At 42.5% G+C, this 12,005-nt stretch overlaps 1 protein-coding gene across 1 annotated transcript; it reads right to left on the reverse strand.

The window, feature by feature from the left end:
* Nucleotides 1-9,268: 9,268 nt before the first annotated feature.
* On the reverse strand, nucleotides 9,269-11,452 carry LOC116213296 (berberine bridge enzyme-like 18). The gene is made up of 2 exons (XM_031548176.1): nucleotides 10,812-11,452; nucleotides 9,269-10,374 (listed from the first exon to the last, which is right to left on the reverse strand). Exons 1-2 carry the CDS (start codon nucleotides 11,436-11,438, stop codon nucleotides 9,388-9,390), a joined length of 1,614 nt encoding a protein of 537 aa, XP_031404036.1. The 5' UTR covers nucleotides 11,439-11,452; the 3' UTR covers nucleotides 9,269-9,387.
* Nucleotides 11,453-12,005: the final 553 nt, after the last annotated feature.

The raw sequence follows: 12,005 nt of genomic DNA on the forward strand, positions 1-12,005 counted from the left end.
GAACCTACCATTCCAAGATCATTACTATATAAAAAGTAATTTCGCAATCACCACAATAACAGAAAGAATAAAAATGCCTCACACAAAGCGCACGTGATGCTTGCTTGAGGCTATAAAGTGCACGATGAAGTAAGCAAGCATGGTCAGGAAGAGAAGAATCCCGGAACCCTGGAGGTTGCTTCATATATACAAGAACATCGAGGTCACAATGTAAAAAGACATTATTAACGTCCAGTTGCCGAATAGACCAACGACGAGTAGTGGCAGGTTTGATAACTGGGATGAAGGTATCAAAGAATCGATACCCTCCTCCTGATAGAACCCTTTGGCAACAAGACGAGCCTTTAAATGATCAAGAGACCCATCTGATTTAAGCTTGGTTTTAAAAACCCATTTGCTATCAACCACGTTCATTGAAGGCAACCGAGGAACTATGCTCTATGTATTATTAATTGACAAGGCAATAAGTTCCTCAAGGATAGCAGTACGCCAATCGAGATATTAAAGGGTTGTTTTGACAGTACAAGGCTCAGTTGGAATGCCACAAATGACAAGCAAGGCATACCTTGGATTCAATTTGACGATACTAGCTTGGGAACGAGTCACCATGGGATGAGTGGACAAGCTGGATACATGGCCGGTCGGTTCAGTAGAGGGATCAAGAGATCGGAGAGACTCCAGGCATGGCTGTCAAGACCGGGTAGGCGAGGAGGGCGATAAATCCCTTTGTTCCAGGCTGTGGTGTTGAGTGACGCAACGAAACTAAAGAACAATTGTAATCTGTTAATTCACGCACGAATACCAAAAAATAATCTTCTATAACATGTCGATTCTACGAATACTAGGGAATAGACATCAAATTCGTTGATTCAATCAATGCTGAATTTGGAAAAATAGAGAAAATATTCTCTCAAAATTTTATTCATCCAAAAAACTGTTTAGCCCTAGGGCTTTCATCGCTTAAATAGAAATAAACGAAATTACAAAGAAATAAACTATTTAAGGAAATTACAACGAAAGAAATAAACTTTTTACTAAAATTTGCAAAAATCCCTAAATAACATAAAATTGCCACGTCTTCTGCCGCATCATTCTCCCCTGGATGGAGAGAATTCGCCATCGAATCATCATCATTTGAGCTATCACCATGGCTGCATCGAAGACCGATAACTTCTCTCCGCTGGGAATGAGAATAGTCTTGGGCCCTACCTCCCCCTTCAAGAGCTTATTAACTAGCTGAATATTCGCAAAGGTTCGTGCCCACTTTATTGCTTCCTCATCACCTTGGAGAAGCTTCAATACAGGGTTAATTTCAGGACGAGTTTGAGGCGAATGCCTGACACAAAGGGTAGCGGCAATAGGGGATTCTTTCTTTCCCTTCTTTTCTTGCTAGCACAAAATTTTTTCTCATATTCCGCAAACTTAGCATTCCATTCAGTCTCAAGTGCAGCACCATTAGGGATGTGGTGACTCCAATGGCTCTTAATATCCTCAGGAATGAGGAAAGGCTCATAGGGCCATCCAAGGTTCTTCCTGGTAGCATCCATCTCCTTGGCACCCAAGGCGCTCCCGTACACACTGTAGGTGTTAATCTTGTTGGATGAGCCAAAACCAATGGTGGTCATTATCTTAATCAAAGTGGGTTTGTTCTTCACCACCTTTGCTTCCTTAATTGCAGCACGAATTTCATCATAACCTGTGTTACCATTCTTGACCCAGATAACATACCACGCAAGACGCTCAAAACGGGTGTCGACACTTTTGGTGAAGGCAATCGCTGTGTCACCATTGATGGAGATGCGGTTATCATCGTAAAATGCTATCGATGAAGACGTGGTCAGTTGACTAGCATCATTCTTCAAGAAATTTTGAATCAATTCCCCTTGCTGTGGAGTGATATCAATTTTAGATCAGACTCCACGATCATCAGCTGGGCTTTTGTCAGATTGCCTAGCGAGAATGACCTCACCTTCATACATAGTCTCCTCTCGATCTTCAAAGCGTGTCGGTCGAGAATCCAATATGCTTTCTTCTCTTTCATATAAGGGTTCACTGTCATCAATACTTGATGTAAAAGCATCACTTTCATCTAGGTACTGCAACTTACTACTATAAGAATCTGAACCTATATGGGGTGCAGACATGCTTAACGATACAGTGCTATCTCCACCTTGATTTTCAATGTACCCAACATCTTTATTATTGACATTACTGTTTGAATCGATTAGTCTCTCAGTAACCAGTGAAAGCAACTTCTCCTAAGAATCTCTCACCTAATTCTTCTCTCCCAGATGATTCACTCTCCATGTCTTCCTTCTCACACATCAAATTGGGCACCCCATCTCCTGTCACAATCTCCTCCTCCTTGTCGAACTCAGCTTCTCCATCGCCTCCCGCTACAAAAAATGCGTCATCAGACGGATCCTCTTCGGAAAACAAAGTCGCGTGCCCTTCAGAATTGGAATTATACTCGATTTCCTGCAAGTTCGTAGTCGAATTAGGGACTCGGTCGTGCCTCAGGTCGACCTTCTGTCGGGTCTCTATCGGCGCCCCCATCCTCTTGGTTAGGCGATCCAAAACCATGTCCATCCTATGCACCAGCCGGGTATTAATGATCTGCACGATCCCCCGATCCAATTCGTCCTTCTCAGCAACACGACGTTGATTAGCCGTTCTTCAGGGCGGCATCGTTGATCCAAGGGCGAACGCAGCTCTGATACCAACTGACACAATGAAACTAAAGAACAATTGTAATCTGTTGATTCGCGCACGAGTGACAGTAAACAATCTTCTATAACCTGTTAATTCTACGAATACCAGGGAATATGCATCAAATTTGTTGATTCAATCAATATCGAATTTGGGAAAATAGAGAAAATATTCTCTCGAAATTTTATTCATCAAAAAACTGTTTAGCCCTAGGGCTTATATCGCTTAAATAGGAATAAACGAAATTACAAAGAAAGAAATAAACTATTTAAGGAAATTACAACGAAAAAAATAAATTTTTTACTAAAATTTGCAAAAACTCCCAAATAACATAAAATTGGCACTTCTTCTGCCGCATCATCTAGAGGGGCAGCTGAGTAGTGTCTTCCTCGAATGATTGTCCTTAACCAAAAAACCATAATCAGTGAATATCACGTGACAATCGTTATCGTTACACAACCGATGTATAGAGACCAAATTAAAATCAAGGGACGAAACATGAAGAACCCTATTAAGATGAAGTGGTTCAGAAGAGGTAGGAATGGTAAAGGAACCAGTGTTACTTATAGGCAATAAAGAACCATTAGCAGTAACCATTGCATTAGAACCAGTATAAGGAGTAAGGTTATGTAAAATACCTTCATTTTGAATCATGTGAGAGGATGCACCAGAGTCTAGGTAAGTGTCAGGTGGCGGCATGTCATTGAGGTTCAGCGCAGCAAAAGACTTGGGATAAGAGTGGGACTGATCTTGGGAGTAATAATCAAGACATTGAAGAGCGGTGTGTCCAACTGTGTTGCACAACTGACAGATAACGGCTGCAAGTCCATGGCCAGTATACCCTCATGGACCGGAGAAAAGCTGTTAGAGGACCTTACCGAATATTGTGAGGTGGATGGTTGCCCACGACCATACAATCCTGCCATGACTGCCACAATTATTTCCATATCTGCGACCTGCGTTCTCGCGTCTAGGTGAGTGACCGAGGGCACCTTGCTGCTGATGGTACCCACGACCAGTGCCATTGTTATTGTAGCGACCTCCTCCACGACCACCCCTTCGATTCAAGCAACCATTGCCGCGACCGCTGCCCATTTGAGTTCCACGACCTCCTCCTCCTCGGCCACCTGATTGAGTGGTAATCTGTAGTGCTGTAGTGGCAGGAGCAGGAGCTACAAGATATATCTGTCGGAGACGATTCTCGTGGAGCATTAACTTGTTATGAAGGGCACCAAAGGAGAGGGGATCTCGATCATTAATCAGGGAAGTAATAAAAGACTCGTATTGAGGAGCGAGTCCAACGAGAGCATAGGTAATGAGGTCTTCGTCATCGATAGCCCGACCAATCTCTTTGAGTTGATTGGCCAGTTGTTCGCAATGGTGAAGATACGATTCCACATTCTTGAAATCCTCCAATTTGATGCGAGTCAGCTCCACCTTGCTATCAAGAGCACGAGAATGGGAGCATTCAACGAACCAACTGTGTAATCCCTCCCAAATCTGCTGAGCCGTGGGTAGATCATGAACTTCTTCCAAAATTTGCTCCGAGAGGGGGGAGAAGAGCCACGACCTTATGTTGTCATATGTCCGGCTCCAGGAAGCAAAGAGAGGGTCGGTGATAGGAGGACAAGGACGACTTCCATCCATTAACCCAAGAAGATCATGAGACTTGAGAAAAGTAGAAAATAATGTCTTCCAAACCATGTAATTAGATTCCTTAAGCTGGATGTGGACAAGGTTCAATATGTTGGGAGCTATTATGGTTCCGATGGAGATAGCAGCAGCAGGAAGAATATTCTGGGCGAGTAAGGGAGAAGTGATGCGGTAGAAGAAGTGGCAAATTGATACATCGAGAAAAATAGATTGTGTCGGGTCTGTCTCAAGGGAAACGGCCTCCGGATCACAACTCACTGCCTTTGGTTGTGAAAGGACGACATTTAGACCGAATTTCATCGTTTAGAGTCTCAAATAGGCAATTTTATATTATTTGGGCCTTTTTTTGTAATTTTTAGGAATAGTTTATTTTAGATAATATTTTATTTCCTTCGTTATAATTTCATTTTTCTATTTAAGCGATATAAACCCTAGGCTAAAGACAATTATTTTTTATCATTCAATAAAGTTTGGAGCTTCCGTGTTTTTTCGTCTTCTCAGATTTGATTCGAGTTGAATGCCAATTTCCTAGGAATTCGAAAAATCAATAGGGGATTGAAAGTAGTAGTTTCGGTATTCTGCGGATTCAACGGATCTGTGACAGGTTATTCGCGTGTATGCTACGTCAAGAAGGCAGAGTCTCAATGGGGGCATTGGGGGGAATATCAGTGGAGTTATTGGGATGAATATTAGCAGAGGAATCAAGGGATGGGTTTATTTGACTATTGTCAGTGCTGAAGGCTTGAGGAGGAGACGCCATTTTTGACCGGAAGAGAGGATGGAAGACTAGAGTTTGTGGTGGAGAAATTGTAAACCCTAGGGCTCTGATAGCATGTAGATAATTGAGGCGGTAACCCAATTGAATCGTGATATATTGTATTTATAAATACAATCGAGGTGTCCCGATACAATATTAGAGTCAGTTGTAGGCTGAGTTGCTGGCAGATCAACAAAGGCTGCTGAGGCAGAATGAGCATGCTCTCCATCACCTACAGCATGCTCTTTATCCCCTACGGCATACTCTCCACCACCTACAGCATGCTCTCCAAGCCCGTCAGAGTTGAGCACCCTTTTATTGTGTCAAGGCCTGAGGCTGAGCTACACCAGCAGTAGCATCTGCATGCGGATGATCTTGACTTGGCAACATGTACTGAGAAGAGAACTCCCCTACAGATTCAGCCCCTGATTCACAAAATGCTCAAATGGGATGAAATCTTGAAAAAAAAAAAAAAAAAGATCACATGACGGCATATATAAACCCGACCAGTAGATTGGTGAAGACACCGATACCCTTTATGCTTATCGTTATATCCGAGAAAGATACAAGGAAGTGAGCGCTTATCAGATTTGTTGATCATATAATTGCGGGGTACAACCGTGATCTAAAAACCCGAAGTATCGAGTAATCTGGATTCTAGTTATATAGAACATAATATGGTGTCTTATCATGTAAATAGGATGATAGCAGTCCATTAATTAGATACATCACAGTGGCAAAGGATTCAATGCAGTATTTCATAGGCATTGATGCTTCAAACAGAGCGGCAAGGCCGAGCTCAACAACGCGGCAGTGTATACGCTCTTCAGCGTCGTTTTGTTCTGCTGTCCCTAGACATGATAGAGTATGATGTATTTCGCAATTTTTAAGATGAGTTTGAAAATCACGACCAGTAAATTCACCACCCCCATCAGAATGAAAGTTTTTAAATTTCCAATCGAACTGATTCTTAACAAGCTTCTGGAATGAGCAGAACACCCCAAAGAAATCAGTACTTTTGTTTCAATGGACAGAACCAATAATAAGGAGAGTAATCATCAACCAAAATAGCATAACAAAAGCCTTGAATGGAAGGTACCGGGTTTGGACCCCATAAGTCATAGTGCAATTTTTCAAAGCGGATAAGAACAACGCGACTGAGATTTAGAGAACGACAACTTTGTACTTTTACTCATCTGACAAGTAGTACAAAGGGTTCCAACAAATTTAGTCATTGAAATCAAATTATTGTCTCAAGAATTTATGAATACAACCATTGGGTTGGCCAGGCTGCCTATACCACGTAAGTTCTTCTGCTGCCTCATTCCGTGATGAGAAGAAAGCTTCAAATTTGGGATCCTTATTGGTTTAAAGCCCGTGCTGATTAGGTCCTGTCATGAAGACCTCATTTGTCATCAAATCCTTGATAGAAAATCCAGAAGTGTTAAAGTCGAAATAACATGGATAATCTCGAGTTAACTGAGCAACTAACACTAAATTGCGCTTAAAATCAGGAGCCACTAAAACATTATGAAGAGGTAATTTGCCTATCTCATTACTAAAAACGCCAGACTCAACATGAGTTACAAGCAAGGCAGCACCATCACCCACCATAATAGAATTAGTCGCATGATACGAGACCAAGTCTTTGAGATTACCTGGGTCGTTGGTTATATGCATAGTGGACCCTGTATCTGGATGCCATTCAGGATCAGTCGACTATGAAATACGAAGTGAAGCAAGAGCCTAAGGGATATGCTCGCTTTGATAGCTGTTATCCAAACAAGAATAGCAGCTAAGAGCACAATGACCATGCTTCTTGCAGTTTGGCATACTATCACACCGCGTCCGGGGAGCAGGATACTTAACCGTGTGCAAGCTGATTCGATCTGCCTGTGTCTGCGAAGGATTGGTGTTATTGTTAGAGAAGGAGCCAAGACCCTGACTGAAGCCACGACCACGAGAACTGCATCCGCGACCCCGAGAGGATCCCCTATGGTTTTCTCCAGTTCTTTATGCGACAAGGATCACAGTTTCACTTGTGGTTGAGATAATTGTGTTTGGTTGATGATGCGATTCATAACTTTTAAGCTGATCAACCAAATCAGCATATGAGGGTAGAGGAGGCCTCCACATTGTTGTTTTGAATGTCTCATAGTTTTCATCAAGGCCCTCAAGAAGTCGGAAAACCTTTTGTGTGTCAGAAATAGGTTTCTGGATGGATTGAAGTTGATCGCAGATCAACTTGAACCCCCGAAGATATGCAGTAAAAGTCCCATTGTCCTTGCGAATGGGCTGCAGATGGCTGAGTAGGCTGAACTCCTCTGCGACCGAGCTTTGTTTAAAGTGGTCTATGAGAGCCTTCCAGACATCAGCTGCAGCCTGGAGTCCTAGGGCAAGGTCGAGAACTTCTTCAGATAGAGCCCACAATCCAAGATTTCACCAAACGATCTGAGTGGACCCCCGCTGTGTATTATGGGATACTGACTTCAATACAGTCGACTCCCATAGTTGTTCCAGCCTGTGCTTCGATCTCACTGGTAAGGAAACCGAGCAAGTCCTGACTCTCAATCAGTGACAACTGTTTTTCCCAGAGAAGGTAATTGTTCTCGGTGACTGTCAGCATAACAAAGTTCACTACGTTGATTAAAAAAGGAAAAGGATGGGTGGGTGTTTGGGCAGCCATTGTTAAGCACAGTACTTGTTGTGATACCATATTAAATTTCCATTGTACTTATATGGACTTGAACTCATTTTTACTTAAAAGCTCAAACGGATAAGTGGTGGAATTCAAGCCACATATAAACCCATGGTTTTTTTTATTAATTTTTCCAATGTAGTTTAACGATTCTCAACACCCGCCCTCACGTGCAACGTGTGGTCTTTTTTTGTCTACACGTTGTCGCATTCTCTTAAATATCCTCCCTCAATATATGACCTCGAGCATGACTCATCTTTGTGGTCGGGCGAGGGAGGATTTACATGAGGCACACTTTTAGCTGCTCTCGGACATTCTAGATCTGGCGGGGTGCGAGCCTACACAAAAGGGTGAAACTGTGGCTCTAATAATGAAAAAATATACGCCCGATTGAATGAATTTTCTGAGTTAACTTTCATTAGCTTCATCCATTACAATATATACATGTGTGTACATACCAGGGAAGAAAAGAATTAACAAAAAAAAGTAGAAAAAATGAGGTAACAAAATCCCTGATTATCATGCGCTAATCAGGTAACATATGGAGCCATAAGAGATGGAATAATGAGGAACCTTTGACATAAGTTTGCATTAATGAGTTGAACCGCTTCCCTTCTTTCTCATGCAGGTGACCAGAAACTTAATGCAGTATACAGGGAGGGGCAGTGGATCTGGCCGAGAAGCAGTGATGTTCAAGCTCCTTCAGTTGAGATCTTAATTCCTAATTTAGACCTGAATTCCTTTCTGAGGTGTGGCAAGACATTAGACCACACGGGAGTAAGGTGGGATGGCATAAGCTAATAAGTTTTTCGGGGACATATTCCCAGGGCTTCATTCTTTATTAGTTGGATGGCAATCTTAAACGGGCTTCCCACAAAGAAAGGACTCAAGAAAGGTGAAGTCTGTGAGATATGCGAGCCTGTGGAGGAATCAAGACAAGAGATCATCTCTTTTTTACTTGTCGAAAGCTGTTGCTGCATAAACCAGCGGGTGATAGGAATGAGGAACTGGTCTATACTCTGGGGTGGAAAGGTAAGACACTTGATGCCACTATGAAGAGGTTGGCTTGGAGTTGGACTGACTTCACATATATTATACGGACCGAGAGGAATTTAAAGAATCTTCAGAGGTGTTCAAGTACAGATTGAAGGGCCTGTCAAGAAGATAACTGAGATGGTTCATTTGAAGACTGCTACTCTTCCGAGAGTGAATCGTAAAGCTGCTGCTAGTTCTCGTGCCGGTTCTTGTCAGCTGTTTAAATGGGACACCACCTCCCTCTCGGGGGAAATGAGTGCAAGAACCATCGTGGCCAACGCCTGAATTGGGAGGTCGCCCATCGATTATTGGAAAAAGAATCTAATTAGTTTATTCAATGTAAATTTAAAGTCGATAATCCATTTGACAAATATTATTAGTGAGTATCTTAATGATGAAATTATAGAACAAGTGAATTCAATAAATAGAGGATGTTCTCTTCTTTATTTCGTAACATACAGAATCATCTCACAAGATCTTATTTATTCTCAATCCATTCAATAAATGCGTATATGTATATGTTACGCGTTTCCATCTACCAAGAAGTGAGCGGGGGAACACTCTGTTCGTTCCTGAAGAAATTACTCGGATCAACCGCAGTCTTTACCCTCACCAACCTGTCAAAGTTTCGGTTAAAATACTTGGTGCCCCATATGCTGGCTTGCCCGTAGCTTGTGTTACCAAACTCGTTATTCATCCCAATATCAAGGTCGCGGTAGTTTATGTAAGCTGATCTTGGAGATTTCGAAACAAAAGGTGCCATAAATCCATAGAAGCTCCTGATCAAGGATATGCGCTTGGCAGATTCCTCGACTGATCCGTTCGTCCAAGAAGTTAAGTGCTGGATCTTGAATATATTTCCAGCCCTATGCGGGAATGGAATTGCAGATTCGGAAATCTCACTCATTCTCCCTCCATATGGGTTCCATATCATCTGCAAAGCTCCTTGGTCTGCCTTGATTAACCACTTCCATATCTCCTCTAGCACTGGCTCAGAGATCGGTTCCTTCACGTAGTCTGACTTGTACTTGAAGTAGCTTTTCGTGTTTGAGCTTCGATTCAATAGGATTTCCAAGGGCTGGCCAGAGAATCCGGCAAAATAGATGGTTGAGTTGATCCAGGGCATCTCAATGCAGTCCTCTCTCGTCAGCCCGAGCTCCGGGAAGCTCGAGCCCATCACATCGAGAAGCTCATCAGCCTCTCCTAGATACAGGGCTTCAAAGAAGGCTTCTATTGTTCTGTTGCCGTCTGCCCCATTGCGGCTTTGCAAGATGACCCTCATGTACAGCTCATGTGGGAGTTCCTCGGCTGCAATGAATTGCCACTTGTGGACAAGACTTGTCGCGTTCTGGTGCAGGGTTCGGAGGACTGTGAATCCAGTCACGGTCTCCGGAACTGGGACTAGCCTGATCTTCCACGAGACCACCACCCCGAATGTGTTACCACCACCTCCTCGAATGGCCCAGAAGAGGTCCTCTCCCATCGACTTCCGGTCGAGAAGCTTGCCATTCACATCTGCAACCTGCATACCATGTTTAATTAGCTGAGAAATGTATTTATACCAACAAGAATTAGTTCAAGCGAGTTCGGTGCTTATTTCCCTTAACCAAGGTCTAGTATTCGAGTCTTGAAAATGGAGAAAATCCTTAATTGGGAGAGTTTATTTATTAGCGGGTTGACCCGACTCAAACTGGATTAGTCAGTGCCCATTGGACTTTTGGATACCAGGATACACGCCCAAAAAAGAAATATATGTACAACATAATAGTTAACGTAAGTAATTGCAACACACTCTCTTTTCACTTTTTTCTTGTGCTTTGCATGTTTTACCATTTAATAATAAATTTCTTCACACACACATATATATATGGTATTATATACGATCTTAGCAAAATAAGTTCCTTGAGTTTCAAGAAAATAAGAAACAGCGTGAAAGAAAAAAAATCAAACATCGCTAACCTGTGCATCGATGATATTGTCAGCTGAAAGACCGTACTTGCGCAACATCATTCCGTAGCCGCCACCACTGAAGTGGCCACCAACTCCGACGGTGGGGCAAACCCCAGCAGGGAACCCTAAGGTCGTGCTCTTTTCGCCGATTCTATAGTATAGTTCCCCGACAGTGGCTCCTGACTGCACCCATGCAGTCGCATTTCCAGCATCAACAGTGATTGCTCTGAGGTTAACTAGATCAAGGATGACAAACGGGGAACCAGAGAGGTATGACAGACCCTCATAGTCATGGCCCCCACTCCGCATTCGTACTTGTAGGCCATACTTTCTGGAGCAGTAGATCACGGTTTGAACTTGGGAGACGTCCACGGGGGTAATGATGAAAGAAGGCTTAGGGGCATCAGGTGTTAGGAACCTTAAGTTTTGTATAGAAACGTCCAGGACAGAAGAGTACGACAAGTTGGCCGGAGTGTGTACGGCTTGTGAAATGGAGGTATCCTTCGTCAAATTGACGGTGAGGCACTGACGAAAATTCTCATGAGGATTGCCAGAAGCAAAGGCTATGTAGGGAAAGCAAAGGAGAATAACTAAGCAACAGAGCTGGAACCTAGAGAAGGGAACGTTGATCTCCATTTCTCTCTTGTTGATTTGCTTGTATTGCATGAAACTAAGATGAACTTTTCTCATATTTATAGAGTTTTTGGCGCAAAAATTCGTCAAAAACGAGTTGTTGAATTTTGTGGATTGCTATATGGGGACCAATTCCACATGTAGAGACCACACGTAGAGAAACTTCTTCCTTGAATGGAAACGTAACGGCGTAATCAGTTCACGAGGGAAAAATCCAGATCTCTTAAATCACTCAGAACAAGTTTCCATTAGGTGGGGAATGTGATGGACCGCGACTATTTTTTATCTTTCGGAAAATGTTTTCACTATTACATTCTGAAAATGTAAAAGATTTTCCGTTATAAAATTTTATAACGAAAGAATTCTGGATTTAAAAAAAGTGGCTGTAGTATTAGCCCATGCCTCACTTGTCAATCGAAAGGTAGCAAGTGCGATTTTCATCGGTGGAATTTTCATACCCTTTTATTTCTCTTTTTCGTTTTGATCTCCCTTATAAATATTAAAAAAAAAATTTGAATTTTGTCCAAATGATTCCTATGACCCCATCAACCAGCATGCCATTCGGACGAG

This window comes from Punica granatum, chromosome 7, assembly GCF_007655135.1.
Source record: "Punica granatum isolate Tunisia-2019 chromosome 7, ASM765513v2, whole genome shotgun sequence".
NCBI classification, from domain to species: Eukaryota; Viridiplantae; Streptophyta; class Magnoliopsida; order Myrtales; family Lythraceae; genus Punica; species Punica granatum.

Excerpts from the sequence above, each read along its gene's own strand:
- LOC116213296 (XM_031548176.1), bottom strand. The coding sequence starts at position 11,438 with ATGGAGATCAACGTTCCCTTCTCTAGGTTCCAGCTCTGTTGCTTAGTT. Across the intron at positions 10,375-10,811 it reads ACAATATCATCGATGCACAG|GTTGCAGATGTGAATGGCAA; the intron begins GTTAGCGATGTT and ends CATGGTATGCAG.